Source organism: Cucumis sativus, chromosome 4 (assembly GCF_000004075.3).
Source record: "Cucumis sativus cultivar 9930 chromosome 4, Cucumber_9930_V3, whole genome shotgun sequence".
Lineage (NCBI taxonomy): Eukaryota > Viridiplantae > Streptophyta > Magnoliopsida > Cucurbitales > Cucurbitaceae > Cucumis > Cucumis sativus.
The window spans coordinates 18,356,784-18,376,869 of NC_026658.2; the positions used below are offsets into that span (position 1 = coordinate 18,356,784).

The window sequence follows — 20,086 nt, forward strand, 5'->3', positions numbered from 1 at the left end:
GACTTTTTCAAGATTCTTGGTACACGATCATTTACATTTGGTCATATGGTTGTTTAGATTTGACTTCATGATCGTTTACATTTGGCTACCCAAATCTAAACAATTTTTTTTCACAAATCTTTGTTGGTACACGATCGTTTAGATTTGACTACCTAAATGTAAACGATTTTTTTTCAATATATTTTATATTTGGTAGACGATTTTGAACCAAATAACACACCGAAAAAAAATATAAGATTTATGATTGATTTAAAACAAAGATCATGATTTCATAAAAATATAAAAGAAAAATTACAGAAAAAGAGAAGAAAGACGATGGAAATGAAAATAAAAATTGGAGTAGAAGAAGAGAAGAAAGAAGATGGAAAGGAAGGGCAAACCTAGAATATTTAAAAAATGGTCGGTTTCATGGACTTTTTGATTTTTTACCTATATCGTAAATATTTTGGTGTTTTGTTATATTTATGAATAATTAACTTAAATTATTTATTTAGATAGAAAAAAACATATAAAGGTGCGTTACACGTGTTAAAATTGTTAAAAATAGAATCAATTATATTTAGTCTATTGTTGCTAGTCGTTAGGGTTGTTATTCTTTGTGTTAATCTTGTGCTATTTGTTTTTTATGGTGTACTTTGACCCTATATAAGGCCTAATTGGAAAGAATTTCATGCACTTTAGTTTTGCATCACTTCCTCTCTTTTGCTAGTTCTCTCCATTCTTATCTTGAATGAAGTCAGCCTTTCTGCATGGCAACTTGAATGAAGAAGTTTACATAGATCAACCCTCGAACATGTTAAACAAAGTAATGCAAGAAAGGTATATTGCTTGAAGAAGGCTTTGTATGGGTTGAAGCAAACTCCTAGGGTTTGATATAGTCGAATTGAGGCCTACTTTATTAAAGTTGGATTTGAAAAATGTCCATATGGACATACTCTCTTTATTAAATTCCAACCTCCAAACAAGATTTTGATAGCATGTTTGTATGTAGATGATTTGATTTACAAGGAAATAACTCGATTATGTTTGAAGAATTCAAGCAGTCCATGATGGTAGAGTTTGAAATGACAGATCTCGGGATGATGCATTATTTTCTCGACATTGAGGTAATACAATAAGTAGCGGGAATTTCAGTCAATCAAAAGAAATTAAATATGCACTAGAGATCATGGACATGTTTCAAATGGAGAATTACAACTCAACCACGACTCCAATTGAACCCAATTTGAAGCTCACAAAGGATCACGAAGGAGAGAAGATCAACAATACTCTCTATAAGCAAATGATTGAAAACTTGATGTACTTAATAGCTACAAGGCCTGTTATTATGTATGTGTCAGTTTAATTAGTAGGCTTATGGAATCTCCAACTGAGCTTCATCTCCTTTCTGTCAAAATAATCTTATGTTACTTAAAAGAAACTCCTCATCTTGGCATACTTTATCAAAAAAGAGAAAAACTAAAACTTGTTGGTTTTTAGTAATAGTGATTATGCAGAAGATTTATATGATAGAAAGATTAATTCAGGGTATTTTTCATGCTTGGTTCAGGAGCTATCTCATGATCTTCCAAGAAGCAGCCAATTGTCACATTATCTACCATTGAAGTTGAACTTGTAGCAGCAACACCATGTGAATGTCAAGCCATTTGGTTGAGGAACATTCTTGAGAATTTTGCATTATAAGCAAGAAGCATCTATCATTCATTATGATAACACATGAACAATCAAACTCTCAAGGAACCCTGTCTTGCATGGATGAAGCAACACACATTGACGTAAGATACCATTACTTGAGGGATCTTACACATGTTGGAATTATCAATCTAAGCTACCGTCAAAGCGAAGATCAAGTAGTATATATTTTAACTAAGCCTTTCCATTTAGCAACATTTGTGAAGCTTCCAAGCTTACTTGGGGTGGATTTCTATACTACTTTAAACTAAAAGGGTGCATAGTTGGAATGAAATTAATGCATTTTAGTTTTACCTCACTTTCTCTCTTTTACTAGTTCTCTCCATTCTTATCTAAGAAAAATAGTTTAATGCTACTAAAAGCAAACCTCAGTATAAAGTTATTAAGTTTAAAAACTTAAAAGAACTAAATACAACTTAAATCAAACCAGTATTATGTTCTACTTATGTAGACTTCATATAAAATTCCAAATTTTCAGGTAAATTTAAGATATTATCTTTAATATATTTATGTATTTTGGAGTTTTGAGGCTAAAATTAAATTATAATGAAAAGAAGGATCCGTGATCGTATTTGTGCCAATGAAACTAGTCAAATGTTTCCACATATGTTTTTCTTGTTACAGTTAGTCGAAAGTCGGGTCATTACACTTCATTTCTCATCTTTGATATACCAAAAATTGTTCATTTACAGGCCAAGAGTTAAAAGGAAAAGGCAATAAAATCACTGCTCAAATTGAATACAATAGCTGTATCAAATTACATGCAAAATAACAACAGTCTATTATATCAATATAAACTGTGGTGACTGTGGACAATTGATTGTAGTAAGGCTCTACCTCTATGATCCTCTGATCCCGCGGTTGAAGAAGAAGGGCTGAAAACAAAACCCGAACACAAACCCAAACCCAAGTCTGTTACATACCAAAATGACGAGAGAGTTCGTCATTTGCTAATAGTGCATCCCCTTCCAACTCTACTTGACTACAGGTTGTGTCAGTGCTCGCACCTTCAACCGATCGTTTCCTTTTTCGTTGACCATCCAATGACAACCTAATGAAAATTTTGGATTTTGTTACTTAACTCAGATCACATTGGTCCGTTAGTCATACTTAAATGAATTGAGCAAGGGCAAAACAAAAAAAAAAAGATGTCATAGCTCATTTATGAGGTCACACGGTTTCATATTTTGATGAAAAAGTTTTATCATGGAAGAAAACAATTTAGTCCTTAAATATTAGTATCAAAAATACATCTTTATAATTTTAAATTTAGTCCATGAACTTTAGTAACTAATTTAAATTTTGAGACAATTTAGTGCAACTAAGAAAAATTTCATAAAGGTGAAGCATAGTAAAATTTACTATGTAATGCATTATTCTTTAATGTGTTGATCCCTAACTAGTTCGGTTTATTTAACTACACAAGTTCAAACCTCCATCAAAATATTAATGTACTACCTAGTAAGCACTAAATCAATCATGCATAAGTTAATTTTTCTTATCTTTTCTGAGTATACATAAGTTAAGTCAGGACTAAATCATTGCTTTTTAAACCTTATTTTCTTTATGTGAAGGATACTCTCAAGAGTGTTACAAGGAATCATTAATCAATTTCAAATGAAAGCCTAATTTTTGTTTTCTTAAATTTGAAAAAGATTGCAACGTTTTTTAAGAAAGCAAATCATTACCAAAGTGAGTTGGAATCAGCGGAATCATAATGACTTCCATCCCTAGAGATAGAAAGTTCAATCTTCCAACCCACAATCAAAATTGTACTAGTAAAAAAAATTCTAGAGACTTGACTAAGAAATTTAAAGTTTACCCCAGATGCAAGGAAATTTCTGAGCGGTCATTTTCCTCTACCTCCGTCTTGACCTCGGTCTCATTGGTAGAAGCAGTTTTCGAATCCGAAAAGTAGGATCTCTGAAGGGGACTAGACTCCTGAAGTGTTATATTATTTCTGTGCTGAAACTCCTCGAGCTATAAATTATTAAAAGGAAGAAAAGTATAAAAATTTTTACGGTCAATTCTTTCAATATCAGAAGTCTAAGTTGAACCACTCATGAAGCCGAAAACTTGCCTGTTTTCGCAGGGTTTCATTCTCTGAAATGACTACTTCCCCCTAAAAGTAAACAGAAATCAGATGGGAAATAATCAATAATCAACCACTAAGATCAAGAGTGGAAGTTGGTTTCATGAGATTATGTTTATACAAGTTCATGATTCCTGCCTCCACATAAACTAATAAAAGACCTATTTTGAAGTGTAATGAAACAAGCATTTCTGTTCATCCATCAGTCTATAAACTTACAAATTTTTCCACTACCATTTCATCCATCGCATTATCTACTTACTTTCCATCGTACCATGCATCAAACTTGGTTACATAACAATTGTCTTCTCATTTTGTTGCATTTAAAATGATACACAACCAGAATCAATTTTGGTCAAATCAAACAAAATCTAACTAGACTCAAGACCTATGGCTGAAGATGAAAATAGGATGACAAGATGAATAGAACGTAGTATAAAGTTTGAAAGGAAAATGAAATTATAAGAAAATTTAACAAAGAATCGAGGAACATTTCTTCAATATGTATCACTAACATAGTTCTTATTTTCTCAGAGTGACTGTAAGGGGGTGTTTTGGTGATCCGTGATGGAATGAATTTGTAATGTAATATAATCTAAAATTCATGTTTGGATTGAGCGTTCTAGGTCCAATTTGTTATAAAACTCATTTCATTCTAATAGTTTTCAATCCAACCATCTTTCTGAGTGGTTTCACTTCACAATCTTATTTTTGTTTAATTTTTTATTACTCACATTTTTCAACTCTCATCTGATTTCCAGTAATTCTAATTACATTTCGGCTTTCCAAACAGCCCCTAATATAGTTCCTTACGCCATTTTCAAAATTGTTATAAATAATAAGTCACCAACTCAACATCCAAACCTAAATCTTAAGTGAGATTGTAACTTCTTTGAATTTTAAAAAACATATGAATAAATAATAACATTAAAAGAAAGGGATAACCAAGTTACCTGTGACCTACACCTTTGGAGCTGCTCCAAAAGTAGTGTCTCCTACAAAAACAAAAACAATGTCTCAGCCAACGCAAGCATACAAGTACTAAAATGAACATGTAGATTCTATTTCTCAAGGCACCTTCTTGTCTTTGATAGATATGATCCCTTCCCGCAACTGGTTTTCTAAGTTCTGTAGGTCTATAAAGCTCAAACTATCCAGTTCCTGGCCTCTCATCTGCCTATAAAATCCAGATTACACAAAGAAAAAAGAAACTAAGAGTTATTAACCATATAACAGGATTTCTAAGTCATGTTCTAGAATAATTGGTAAAATGAACACAGAACTTCTACTCAACTCTTCTATTTCAGTGTATCAACTAATTACTCGCAATTAATTACTCGTTCTTTTAATGACTTGAGATCACTTCCTTTTATTGCAAATATGAATAGAACAAGAAACTTATGTGAGGTGTCTCAAGAAGAACAGCTGACAAGCAAATATGAAAACTTTTGACTTACGTATATGCTAACTTTAGCTTTCCAATCTCCTCCTCGGACGACTTTGCATCAGAATCAGATGGTGGCAGCTATTTTCCAGAAGAAAAATTCAACAGAATTTTGAGCAGAAAATAAATAAAAAAAATAAGAGAAAGAAACTTAGACCATAAATGTACTGCATTTACTTGTGCTGGGTGGTCCAAAGTCTCTTTAGGAAAATCTAATTCCATGCCCTGTCCTCTATACCTTGAAAGTGTATGTTCCATGCTTCAAAACAGAGAGAAAAACAGAGTTAATAAATTAAGCACCTTTCCAAATGAAAGTTTGGCGTACATTTTAATTTCAGTGACTAATTATTGAAAACTAACTTTGAATGATCTAACAATTTTTCTTGTCAAAGAGAAGTATATATTGACAATTATTCTATTCTTTACTATTTTCAAATGAAGAACACCAAACTTGATTCATATAGATAAAAAAAACAAACATTCTTATAGAAAAAATGAAATTACACTTCTCATTCTAATAGAAAAAAAAAGCAAGAAAACATGATTAGAGAGAGAGAGAGAGAGGAAGAAGACAACCCCACATTTTAAAAAGTGTTTCCACTAGTAAAATGCCAAATATTACCTTTGGTGTGGGTTCACTGAGAAAATAACACTCAATAAAGACCAGAAAAAAAGGGACAAAAACCCTTCCATTGCAAAAAGCTTCCTCCAAAGAAAAGTTTGTACTATTACCGAAACCCCCCATTTCATTTGACAACGAAGCAGAGAGCAAAAGAAGAAAAACCAAGAAATATAAAACAAAAAGTAAGTGTAAGAATGTAATAAATTACCTAGTGCTGGAGAATTCATAAAGCCTTCCAGTACTGGAGAAGACAACAATGGCGACCTCAGCATCACAAAGAACAGACAATTCTTTGGCCTTTTTCATCAACCCATTACGGCGTTTAGAGAAAGTAACTTGTCTGCTGTTGATATTTTCAATCTTCTTGATCTCAACTCTGCCTCTACCCATGGTGGATTTTGGAGTTGGAGGAAGAGGGTTTTGTTCTTTGGGGCCAAACATGAATGAATCAAAAAGAATTTGAAAACAAAGAAATAAGGAGAAAGAGAGAGAGAGAGAGAGAGAGAGAGAGAGAGTCAAGAGGAGAAATTGATATGGGGAAATTAGGGAATGAAATGCTTAAAAAAGAAAGGCATTGCTGTGTTGTTGAAGCTTGAAAATGGATTTGGGAATTTTGGGGTTTTTTGCTTTTTGGGAGTCTATTGATATGAAAGGTAAGTTCGACTAAAATTAGTATGCAAGCATAAAGGGGGTGACCATTCCTATTTCTATACGTAGAATTTATCCAATATTGGCATCAACTCGCTGGTTTCAACCCCGCCTTTCGTGGGATTTTCTTTTCGAACTTTTACAATTTTTTTCCTTTATAACTTGCACATTTCCAACTATCATCATTTCTCACTAATTCTCATGTAATGTCTTTAACTTTCACCTATAATCATTTTCCTCACAACAAAATTCACATAAAACAAACCACTGCATCACTAACAAAAAATCACTTCTTCAAATTTCTAAAATTTAAAACTATAACTGATAACTACTCTAGGTTAGTATCACTAATCACTTATCCATGCCAGCTATTTGTGCTAATTTTCAATTTAAGAAACGTGCTATCAAATGCTATCATTTGAAAAGCTATTGACAACTTTATTATTATGGTGCTATATTTTGTACTTTATTTTATATATTTGTGTTATTTGCTATAATTTTTCATTGTTCTTTTACCCTACTTGGTTGGTTGGGTCACGTTTAATCGTAATCTTTAATTTGTTATATCAATTTAAAATCTCAAACTAGTAAGTTGTATCAATTTTAACATTAAACTTTCAATTTCAACTCAAGGTTCAAAGTGATACAATCCACGTCAAAGTGTGAGGTTCCAATTGATGAAGTTGAAATTTTAGGGTTAAATTTATAACATGTAAGTTAGTTTAGAGTTAGAAAATGAAATTTTCCTTTTTTTCTTTTTAAGTCTTCCTGAAGAGCCAGGTATAGTCAAATTAGAAACTAAAAAGAATATTGTGTTTTTCCTTATGTATCTTTGAAGTGTGTTAACACAATTGAAGAGACAAATATAAACTTTAGAAAGTTATTCCTCTCCAAAAACCCCCCAGAAGAAAAGAAGATGAACAAATCATCCATTAATTAAAATGAAAGGTTTTGGAAGTAGTTGATGTTAGGTCATAGAGTGCATTTAGAAGGGAATAAAATCTCAGAAGGGAAAGGAGTGAACCAAAAATAGGGTTGCCAGATTGATGTGAGTCAAATTGCCAATAATGGCCAACAATTCCTAGTATAGAAGGTTTCAAAAGTTCATTTTTTCCCCCTTAGATTCCTTTATTTGGTTCACTTTCCTTTTATGATTCTTTTGAAATTTTTATGTTTTTTCATTTTTATTTTTAAAATGCAAGTTATTATTTGTTTTTAGTTTTCTTTTTAAATGCAATTTGTCTAAAATGTTATTAGATTTTTTTAATTCACAAAATGCAATTTGTTTAGGGGTTTTTTTTGTTAACACATTTTTTAAAATAGCAAAAAAAAAAAAAAAACACTTAAATAGGCTATAAGCAATTTTATGAATTTTGCTACATTGTCTAATAAAGTTATCCATAAAAAAATTGTTTCTTTAAACAAAAAAAAAAAAAAAAAAACTTGTAAACAGTGTCTACGTTATGATAAGACTCCTCGAAACACTTAGATGAAGTTTGGGACAAGCAGTGACTTATAATAGTCATAGTATTATAATAGTTTGAGAGTTACAATAGTACGTGGATTATATTAGTATGTGTTAGAGGTGCAAACTATTATAGACAGTATTATGATAGTCTGCATTTGGAGTGCACTATTCTATTATAGTTTTTGTTTAGGGTGCAGACTATTATAGTCTATGTTATTATAAGCAATGTTTGAGATGAAGATTATTATAAGCTATGTTTAGGGTGATGACTATTATATTATGAGTTTCTCACTACTCTATCTTTTTTTCTACATATACCTTGTACATAAAATACACATTTTTCTTAAATTGATTTTATTAAATCTTGTTAATTATGATAATCATTTAATAGATTTAGTTTCAAACTTGGTTTTTCACTGCTTCTTTTTGCCATGCATATATATGGTACATGAAATACAATTTTTTCTGCAAATGATTTTATTAAATATTGTTAAGTATGATGTTTATGTAATAAAAATTTAGCTTCAAACTTGATTTTTCACTACTTGGTTTTGACATGCATATATATGGTACATGAATTACAATTTTTTCTTCAACTGATTTGATGAAATCTTGTTAAGTATAATGTTCAGGTAATAAATTTAGCTTCAAACTTGGTTTTTCACTACTCGTTTTTGTCAAGCATATATATGGTACATAAAATACTCATTTTTTGTGAGACCCTAAAATGTGTTTTGCCTTATGCGGCAAGATCCAGACAGAAAGAATAGTAAGTGCAAGAAGGCTATTCAATAAAGGATGTTTAGTGCAAGAAGGCTAAAATGTGTTTTGCCTAAACCCAAGTGCAAGCTAACAGTAGGTTTACCTAGGTGATCCAAGGTCTAACACAAGGAATTGTTATAGATGTTAGTTCTAGATTCCACTTATCATTTAGGCTTTATAGTAATCACATTGAAAGAATGTACGTTAACTACAACTACTTATTTACAACTTGAGACTCATGGACATAGAGTAATTTGAGCTAAGAGAGAATGTGTTGAAATAACTTGTATGCAGATGACGAGTGAAGGAAATTTTACGTACTATTAGATGATTAGGCGTTGTGATAACCTTAACGCGCTATAATTGCATAATGGGCACTTGATTAAGGCGACCTTCTCCCAAAGTGTTTAAACGCCACACTTGTTCGTCTTTTGGGATACAATTGACTACGCTTGCTTAGGAAAATTAGATCTAGAGATCGTGACTCATAATACTTATAAAACTTCTCGTTTAAGAATGAAAAAATGAACTTATAGAACTGCTCGATACCTATTGTCTGCACTTGTTCACCTTTTGGGATACAAATGTTGGAAGCTACTTCGCTAAGGTGAAGTTTCTCACCAAACTCCTCCCTGCACACATTAGTTTTATTCTTGTTATTTATTCTTCAGGGCAGTTGGCGATTTACACTGGTCAAGTGACGAACATAGCTCAACTAATGCGATAAGCTTTATCAGTAAAGCTCCTTATCAAGAACTTATCACAACTCTTCTCTTTTAATAACACGAAGATAGATGAGTTGCTAAGAGATGGTGGATTGAAAAGGTATAAACATGAAGTTTATTTATAAAGAATGTAGGTCTTTGGCCACTGTACAATATAAACAGTACATACACTACAATAAAATAAAAATGGAAAGATAGAATAATGGAAAATGTTACTACAAGTTCAAAGATAAATAACAAATATTCTTTTCTTTTATCACAGCTGTATAATCTCCAGGTAATTTGTTCGAGCTCTCTCTCTCTCTCTGTATTTTTCTCTAACCATTTGAGTCACTCTTTCCCTTTGGCTTATTCAGGCTCTGGGCCTATTCGGGCCCTCTTCTCTCGATGGGGTGAAGTGTTTGTATAGGCTGCTTTTTCGGTGGAAAAACTTTGTTCCTTTGAGTGTGTCAGCATTGTCATCTATCCCTGTAAAGTCACATCATTTCAACTACCATTCTTGTCTTTTTGTGAGCTTTTCTTGCATGATGTTTAGGTTCATCGCTTGAGGTTGTTAATCGTCAAGTGTGATCCATCGCTTTGCCTTTGCACGAAATGTCAAGTGTGAGTTGCTTCTTTCTCCTTTTCCCATTTGTCATGTGTTTAAACTATGGGCTATTAATCTGCCATGATCTTCCTAAATAGGTGGAAGAATTAAGTTATTTTTCTATTTATTGTTTTGGTTATTTATTTTTTTAATTATCTCCAAAGTTTTAGCAAGCACTAAGTTAGTGGGTTACTAATTTTTGCTTCCTTTTTAGACTATAAATATTAGTCCATTAAATTGAATAAAAGCAAGAACTTCCATTTAATTTTCTCTCTCTCTTGGCAATATATCTTACAAAGTATTTATCTTTTGTTTTCTTCAAGAAGAGTGCGTGAGATTTTACAGATCCTTTGTTGTAAAACCAACATTTGGTATTAGAGCAGGTTGTCTTCTCATTGCATATTCCAACGAAGATGGCAAGCATCTCGCAACAAACAAAGGAGAATGGTGGAATGTCGATTCTCTACCCGATGTTTACTCCACACAACTACACGGTGTGGACGATAGAGGCAGAAGCAATCCTCCATGCCCAAGGAGTTTGGAAAGCAATAGAGCCAGCGAGAGGAGTCGAAGTGGATGTGAAGAAAGACAAGAAGGCGCGTGCATACATTCTCCAATGCATCCTGAAAGATGTGCTTCTACAAATCGCAAAGAAGAAGACCGCAAGGGAAATATGGGATAGTCTCAAGACAAGGTACTTGGGCAGTGAACGGGTGAAGATGGCAAGAGTTCAAACCTTGAAGAGTGAGTTTAATGTTCTTCAGATGAAGGAAACCGAGACGATCGATGAGTTAGTAAAAACGATGTAATCCTAATTCGTTCGCGTATAGACATGAAAGTGCTGACATCTTATGTAAAGAGTTTACATAAGACTGAACCATGTAATAGTCATTTTTACGTTATAGCGTCGTTTACGTTTTAAAACAAACTATTTCAATTATTAATAACCTACGTAACTTAATCTTAATCCTAAGTTAACTATGAACTCTTGTCCACACGAGATTATCCTTAGGTCTGCATAGGTGAGGGCAGCTCATCAACGCTGGTCCAATAAACCTCTCATTTCAATGGTAAGACTAGATGGATAGATGGGGACATAGGGTGGAAGACGGAATTTACTCCTACCCGTTTTAGGGTTAGTAGATAGGTTGTTCCCTTAAGAACTAAATTCAAGTCTTAAATAAGAGGCCTCACCCTCTCATTGGCCTGAGAGGGATTCAGTTTAGTGGTTGAACCATTAATCAATTGTCTAATAGTAATTTGACCCAGTCGAGCTTACAAACAACATTTGAAGGATTAACTTACTAATCATGGTTATATTAAAAGGACAAATATATATATACTAAGAGAGAGTGCAACTTTAGTGGAATGACTTGTTAGTTAACGAATGTTGATTAGCTCGATCTAAAAGAGTTTAGCTAGTTAATCTTGAATCGTTAGAGCCCATGATCTATAAGTCATTAGATTCCCCTACCAGCTCATATTGATCATAAACCTTTAGGCATTGGATCTAAAAACCATGTTAAACAACAAGGCTCAAAGAACACAACCCCAACAGCCCCAAAACCAATTAGATTTCAACCCTTAAGATAGACTAGATACAAATTGCTTAGATGATCTAAGAAACCAAGGATCAGACAAAGTTTTGAAACTCTCAACCCTCGATCTTCGAAACACTCTACAAGCAAAATAGATCAATCCTCCCTTGAATGTTGCAAATATTCGTGCATCCTATCACAAGAACTCACAAGAACAAAATTCTACATTCTAGAATTTTTAGATTTCATTCATCCCAAAATCTTCTTTTTTTAAAAAAAAAATGTAGAAATTACAACTGTATTTATACTAATTAATATATGAAATGAAAGATCACAACATTTAATTTTATGTCCTTTCAATTACCATAATAAATGAAATAAAATTATAATAGTACAATGGAATGAGTAGAATAGTTCAAGATTTATTACGCTGGTTCAAGGTTTTTGGACCCGGTTTGAAGATTTTTTAAGGTTTTGAGACTGGTTTAGGATATTTGTAAATCTTAATTATTGTAATTTTTGGTTTGTTTATTTTAGGGACCAATTTTACAGGTCCAATTGTTATTTAAATGCTTTATGGATGTCATTTAGATAAATCTCACCTTAGATTAAGCATGTTTGTGTATTTTTATATATTATAGGTGATATAATGTATGGTATTAATGTATGGTATTAATGCATGATATGAATTTCATGAATAAACTAAAGTATGTTGATATTTTAAATATATGAAATTGAATAAGAATGATGCATGATATTACTTAGTTAAATATAATTTCTTATATTTAAATTAATGTCATGTGCTTTTTTTTTAATACAAGTGTTATATTAAATAAAATGAAAATCAATTTACATTGAACATATTACATCCATAGTTTAATATAGTTGTTATATTAATGTAATGTTTTGCATGTAACATGGTTTTATCTAATTATAATTTGACTTTAACTAATTAAACCATAGCATGCATGTTTACAAGGCTAATTAACTAATTATATAATAGTTATAAAATTTGATAATTAGAAACCATCAACCTAAAATAAAGAGCTACATGCAAATATAGGATCTAAGGATAAATTTGATTTAATTTTAAATTGTTTAAAATTAAATAGACCTAAGATCACATTATCTCTAATAGGATTAGACTTATTTCTTATTTTAGTTTAATGAAACTAAGTAGGACAAGTATTTAAGGTTATAAGGGAACTCTATCGGTAAAGTTTTGTCTAAGGCTGGAGGTACTTAAGTTGACAGCTTACAAAATACCTCCTACCTAGGAACCGACCTGAAACCGACGTTGTATTAACATTATTCCTATTAGCATAAGATGTCACTAGGTAAATTAAATGGTTTAATACACATATAAACTCTAAAGTAAAGTTTTATTATAAAGTTTATAATAAAAATAGACTTAGTTAGATTCGTTTAGCCAAAATTTAGTAAGTACAACAAACCCTAAATTAATATAACATTTTAGTGGAAGAAAAATGGTATATATGATACATCAAATTTTAGCTCTCACGTCCCTAAGAGTTCACACGTGAGATCCATACTAAGCTTTGTGTCGCCCTGGATGTGACTTTCCTTCATAAAGTGTTTGTATGGGTCAATAACAAGGTGCATAGGAAAAATGTTCATAGTAAGTGGGAGAAAAACACGTGTCAATGCATCCTACGGTATATGTTATGCTTGTGTGTCATTTTGGAGCGACCATCCCTTAGGAGGGCCTGATCATAAAAGTCAGAACAACACAAACTCCAAAAATGGATAGTGTTTCTTCGATTAATGTTCAACAATTGTCTTTTCTAATGGTAGTCTGTTGAATCGTACCTCTAGGATCTGAAAATGATAGGGTCACACTTACGAGATTTAAAAAATGTAGGGTTACACGAACATTGGTAGTTAAGAACTATAGTAATAAGAGTTATTCTAGTATTAGTAATTAGCTGAGATTGTCTCAATTTAGGAGATGAGTTGTTGATCACCCTTCGGTGATTGTTGGTATAAACTTTTGAAGTATCGTTGCAAAAACTGAATCATTGTTTGATTGTTTGTTACTGTTGAATTGATTATATATATATATTTGTAATGGGTTAAGACAAAGATAACTAATACAGTCAATTGTTTGTTATTTCAAAATGTCATCCTCAATAATCGCACTACTTAACAACGAAAAATTAACCAACAAACATTATGCATCATGGAATTCGAAACTGAATATAATTATAGTTATCAATGATCTATGCTTCGTCTTAATGGAGGAATATCCTCTTTTCCTTACTCAAAATGCATTCTAGATTGTCAGGGAAATGGAGGAATATCCTCTTTTTCTTACTCAAAATGCATTCTAGACTGTCAGGGATGCATATGACCACTGGATAAAGCCCAATGACAAGGCTCGCGTCTACATCTTGTGTCACACCCCCTCCTGAATCACCTACTTTGACTCTGAGAGGTGGCAGGATATCAACTAAAATCATTCACCTTTGAAACAATTTGTTAACCTAACAAAGGGGCATGTCGCACATGCCTCATGTGTCTAGCATGGCTCTTTACGTGCGCATGGCATCTCATACACTTAGCTTGCTTTGCGCGTCTTACGCGCGGGCTGTGCGTACAGTACAAGTCCAACGCACACGTTAACCACTTTCAAGCCAAAATAAACGCTAATCACGCCTAGTGATGCGATGAAGAGGTACATAGTGAGCATTATGCATGTTATGATCATGACCAATGACTTCTCGCCTAGAATTAAATGCGCAACATAGAAAGACATGGTGAGCACATCACGTGCAATAACCTTAGTGACGTATTGCATCTGCGTTGTACACACACGAAATTATTAAGTTCAAACAAACAAGCAATCACATAGTGTGCCATACTTAATACACATCATCTTAGTAGGGCCACTCTCAACTTGTATAGTATGTAGAAGCTAGACGAGAAAAGTCAAACTATTGTATTTTAGATTATGTATATTGTTAGTTGAAGGAACTTTGTACTTGTGTTAAATGTACTCTTTTATCCATTATCAATGAAGTATTTGTGTTTTCAACTGAGTTCTCATTTTGCGTTAAGCTTGTTGGTAGTGCTATCTCGAGAAGAGATTCGCATATAATATCTAGGTAATCATGTTTCCACTTGGTCCCATAGCCTCACTTTTAGGGCGGGGCATGACAAATTTCTAGTGCATTTTCCCAAAAATCTCTCGAAACACAACTACTCCAATTTTGTATTTTCTACACCCGATACTTCTCCCCTTAAATTAAACTATTTCAAATCATATTTGGCTCATGAGTACTTCCTAAAAGTTATAGTAAAGCAGTTATAGTAAAGCTAATAAGTTTTCCAACCATATAAAATAGATCCTCTAAGCCAACTTGTACACACCAAGATTTTCGAAAAATCAGACTCTTCGGATCTGCATGAAAATTTGGTCCCCTATCTTCTCCTTCAAAAACCATCCATTTAATATTAGAATTAGCTCAAGCTTTCTTCATGAAATTTGTTAGAAAATGAGTAAAATTTCGATATTGATAGGTCTTACCTTCTAATTTTATTTGTGTAGCTTGAACTTAACCAAAAACCAAAGGTGTGTAGGGTACATTAAGCTTCTAACATAACTGCCACTTTCTTTGAGTTTTTCCTTGCTTTCTTCAATCTTAAAACTCACCACGTTTTATCTTCTTATTTTTCATATTCTCCACCTTCAATACTCTTAAAATTTAAATGAGAATTGAGGGGGAGTGGCTCTTGGTAGTGGAGAAATTTACATATGAACTTGCATCGAATGCTATCTTTTTTAATTTCCTTTTCCTCTTTTCTTTTCTTTTATTCTTTTTTAATTACTTAAATATATATATATATGTTAAATATTTGAAAACAAAATTATTATCCAAATTTCTTTTTCCTTTTAATTACCATTATGGTGTATCTTTCCTTTGGTTCATTTCTTTTTTAAAACAAAAATATTTGGAAACAAAAATTATTATCCAAATTTCCGTTTTCATTTAATTACCAAATTTCTTTTTTAATTTCCACTTTCTTTTTCTTTTCCTTTTTTTTTCTTTTTGCATTCAATTACCTATACTTGAAAACAAAAAATGTTATCCAAATTTTCATTCTTTACGTTTCTCTTGGTTCATTTCTTCATTCCCATTTATTTTGACATAAATTTCCTAAACAACAATAAGAACCAAAAAAAAAAAAAAAAACTTGAAACCTATGTTGATCAACCTACTTCCAAATTATTTTAAACAAATCAAAGTAGGTAGGAAGGTTCCATGTTTACACGTATGATCTATAGGTCCATTAGGTTCTTTTGCTAGCTCATATGGAACAAACTTCAAATACTGTGTTGGATTAGTTCAAATAGTTTCAATTAGAAAATTAAAGAAAAACCGACAAGTATATATGATATATCTTTCGGTTATCATTAAAGAAATAGAGCTTTATGTTTAAATATGATCTGAATTTAAGAATATGAATGTGATTCATATTCAGAAGCTCAAAAATGATAGAAATGGTCAAAGTTGTAAAGAATTAAAGAATTGACTTTTGATTTTGAAATGTCAAACTTTGATCGAATTTATGTTAATGCAATTTTGAATTTCAGAAAAATGAATGCTCAAAAGGTCAAAATTAGTTATAGAGGAAAAAATGGTAAAAAGTTAAAATTGTGCACGGTTCAATTGAAAGAAAAAATTGGTTTCAGATTGGGCTCCAACTTACAACGAATGGACGAACGCTGGCTTGACAAATTGTGGTGCATGGAGCGGAAGGTGACAAATTCTGATCTTCAATCGGCTTCATGCGCGACAGAGGAAAAATGGGACAAGACCGGCGACAATCGACGGCTGGTTAAGGAAGACTCGACGACAGCTACCGAAGACGAAGAAGGAGGCAGTGGTTCGGAAACGAAGAAAGGTATGGTCAAATCGGCGGCTAGGTTTTGTTTTCGTCGATGAAAAGAGGTAGTCGGCAGTGAGGGCGTGGCTAATGTCGTCGAACACAGCTAGAGGATGGCCATGAAGTTGGTCGGAAGAGGAAGAAGGGTGGCAGCTAGGGTGAGAGGAAGAAGAAGAATGAGGAGGGGGGGGGGAGGCGTACACAAAAGAGAAAATGGAGAATATATATACCAGTGCTCCTCTAAGGAACAACATGTTTATGGTCCAACCAATAAATAAAAACTTCTTTCGTTCCATAGAGAGGGTAGGACTCTTTGTTCAAGTCTCGAACACACCATTTAAGGGAACACTCATCTACTTATCTTAAAGTCAAAAAAAAGAGTGAACTTCATGTGATGTGATTATGTTTCCAGCTCCCCTTTCGGACTTGTTCCAAAAATGATAAGCATATTGAATCTGCAATCTGGCCACTCTCGCTCAAACAAATCAAAGGACAATTCCTCTCAAACAGGAGTTCATAATACACTCAAGATCAAGACTAAGTTACCTAGGTCATCCTAATGAAATAGAAACTCAACTAGTTAACGAATTTATATTTAGTGGTTACTATTTCTTGGTCTGGTTTTATGCAAACTCATTGCATAGGATACCCTCAGTCACATGTCACCTACAAGAATGCGTTGGATTATTGTGTTTGTATCAAATACAAAGTGAGTCGTATCCATAGTGTTACCAAGGTAAGGTACCTAGTTTTATCCTTTTACTATAAACCCTTTAAGTTGATCTCGAACATTGATCTTTATATGTCGTTACATATAATTCAAGCCTCATCAAACAACTTAGGATATTAGTTTATTGAATTTATATTATTAAGACAAAGTAATAATGTAATCAATAACGCTTATTGAAATAATAATAATAATTTATTAATAAATAATTGTCAATGAATTATACTTATTATCTACGAGTTTTATGACATAAATCCCAACAGATAATGATCTCTTTAAACCCTAATTTAATTAATTAGGTTCATGCATAAGTTCTAAATTGTTAGATGCAACTAGAGTGACTTTAGATCCTTAGTTTCCTTGTGCATGTCTACGTTTCCATCACGAAGAGCAAAACATTTCATTTTGGGAACAAGATCCAATGTTTTGAAAACTCTATTATCTAAAACAACATTTTCTAGAAAAACATTTCAAAACATATTTACAAGCAATTTACTCAAATACATTTTAACACATATTGAATATGTTGAAAATGGTGTTCTAAATCTCATGGTTTGTAGTTTTATCAAACATAAATTATCTATCTAATAAAAATGAGAGATACTTTATTTGACATTTATACAAGATCAATTCAATCTGATAAACTAAGATCAAAGGTTATATGATGTTACTTAAACAATATGTGATTGACATACAAGTGCTCCATGTTAAAGTTATAACATAAAAGGTTGGTAGTAAATGAATAGAAGTTGGGCGTTTTATTCTAGAGATATTACAGATACAACCCACTTTGTAATTGTTATATGAGATGCAAATGTTACAAAGAATATGAATTATATTGTTAATGAAGGTGTGTCATCTAGACACTCAACGCCTAGTAAGTGAAAATAAATACAACCAACAATTTTAAACGTGGAATGCAAACATGAATAGAATGAGACGCTTCATTGATTTTTCAAAATAAGTGAGTACTTCAGAAGCTTCTACATGTTATGTCAGCTGACAGTCGCCACTAACAAAATGATGCAATCACAAGACAATATGAGATATTCATTCAATGAAATATTAATTAAATATGATTTAATTAATTAGTAGATTTGATAATAGAATCTCATGATTCTCTCATACTCCTTGTCATATTCCAAGAAGGAAAGAAAGATATAAATATCTAGAAGAAAACTTTTTTTAAGGAATTTTTCAAGTAAGGAAAGCCAAGGCTTTTGCTCTGCAAAAAAAATAGAGTTTCTCTCAACTACCTCTAAACTTTTTCCATCCCAATTGGTTCCCACAAACCAATCTCATCCCAGAGGATAAGAAGGTCTCTGACGAGTGGTGTCCCAATTTGATAGTTTGCAGATTCAGAGACGTCAAGAAAAGTAAGTTCCATGTATCTTTTATTTAGAATTTTGATTCTAAATTTTTGCCAATGTACTGGTATTTTAAGATTTTCCAAATTAATTTGAGGAATGGTTCTGTAAAATCTTCTGCTGTCATAGAGCTTTTATCCCTTCACTAAGATCATTCAGATTTGATACAAGATCGTAAGCAAGGTTGGGCCGAGTTGGAGGAAAATTATGAACCAATCCAAAGTATCCAGATTGACAAAAATGAACCTTATCGGTTCAATATGCAAGGGTCAATCCAACCCAACCCAAAAAATTAGAGTTGGGCCAGGTTAGGTTAGAGAGTCGGTTTTTTTTTTCATTTGTCCATAATTTAGAGAACCTACTTTTAGGTTATAGGTTATATATATATATATACACACATGAATAATTGTGTTGGGTTGGGTCAATTAGACCCTTTAGTTGCACAATTCGGCTACCCGACTTAAATTTTTTCTCCTATAATTTTCTAACCCAACCCAATCCAACACAAAATTTAACCTAACCCAAACCGTGGGTTGGGTAATCTAGGTTGGTTGGGTTATCGATTTTTTTAAACAACCCCAAAGATCAATTAGATTTTGTACAAGATCATTTAGATTTAGTACAAGATCATGTATCAAGAATGTTTAGATATTGGTACATGATCGTGAACCAATATCTAAACAATAAATGTCACGCCCTGCATCAAAAGTTACGCTATCAACTAAGTGAAGATGTGACCGCCTAGACATTCTATATGAGTCTCTCTGTGAGATAACATGTAGAACGCCTAGTAAGTGAAATTAAAGACAATCACTAAGCTTAAGCACGAAATTAAGTCATCTAATGAACTCAATGCAAAATGAGAACTTAATTAAGTAAGAAAACTTCATTCATACTGATCCAAGGAGGTACATTTAACAAAGTACATGTGTCGTTTCTGTACCAGGTCCTTTAAAAGAAACTAAATACAAACTCAAAATAACTTGACTCTTCTCGACCTAGATTCTACATACTAAGCGAGATGTGTGAGGCCCAGATCACGAACTATTGTATGCAATAAGACTACGTGGGATGAAGGTGGTCCAAGTGGGAAGAAGCATTAGGCGGTAATAGGCTAAGCAAAGAACCTCAACCGCAAGATAGGCTCACTTCTCTCGAAACTAATGACATCATTGTTCACGTAAGGAAGTCAGTGAATGATTTGACCTTGCCGCCCAATTCGAATCCAAGATAAGGATATGGTAGAGACATGTGTCGTTTTAATATTATTGGACCTCTTCCTGCCACCGACAATAGTAATCATTATGGCATGGGCAGACTCCACCTGAAAAAGGGCTATAAATAATGGAATTTCAGTCATTTTGGATTTGTTTTTCCAACCATAAGTTTCCTCAGTAGAAAATTTTGAAGAATCCTAAAGCTTTAGGAAATAAAAATCAAGTGGAATCTGACGAGGGCCTGAAAGCGAGTGCAAAACGAAAAACTTGAGATGTAGGCCAGATACAGA

General features: G+C 32.7%; 1 protein-coding gene across 1 annotated transcript; it reads right to left on the bottom strand.

The window, feature by feature from the left end:
• Nucleotides 1–2,279: 2,279 nt before the first annotated feature.
• Nucleotides 2,280–6,598, bottom strand: LOC101205930 (MADS-box transcription factor 23). Its single transcript, XM_004150472.3, has 8 exons — nucleotides 6,059–6,598; nucleotides 5,406–5,487; nucleotides 5,242–5,309; nucleotides 4,862–4,961; nucleotides 4,738–4,779; nucleotides 3,773–3,814; nucleotides 3,515–3,672; nucleotides 2,280–2,743 (listed from the first exon to the last, which is right to left on the bottom strand). The coding sequence occupies exons 1-8, from the start codon at nucleotides 6,289–6,291 to the stop codon at nucleotides 2,608–2,610; spliced, it is 861 nt and encodes a 286-aa protein (XP_004150520.2). The 5' UTR covers nucleotides 6,292–6,598; the 3' UTR covers nucleotides 2,280–2,607.
• Nucleotides 6,599–20,086: the final 13,488 nt, after the last annotated feature.

Excerpts from the sequence above, each read along its gene's own strand:
- LOC101205930 (XM_004150472.3), bottom strand. The coding sequence starts at position 6,291 with ATGTTTGGCCCCAAAGAACAAAACCCTCTTCCTCCAACTCCAAAATCC. Across the intron at positions 4,780-4,861 it reads TATCTATCAAAGACAAGAAG|GAGACACTACTTTTGGAGCA; the intron begins GTGCCTTGAGAA and ends TTGTTTTTGTAG. Across the intron at positions 3,673-3,772 it reads ATGAAACCCTGCGAAAACAG|CTCGAGGAGTTTCAGCACAG; the intron begins GCAAGTTTTCGG and ends AATAATTTATAG.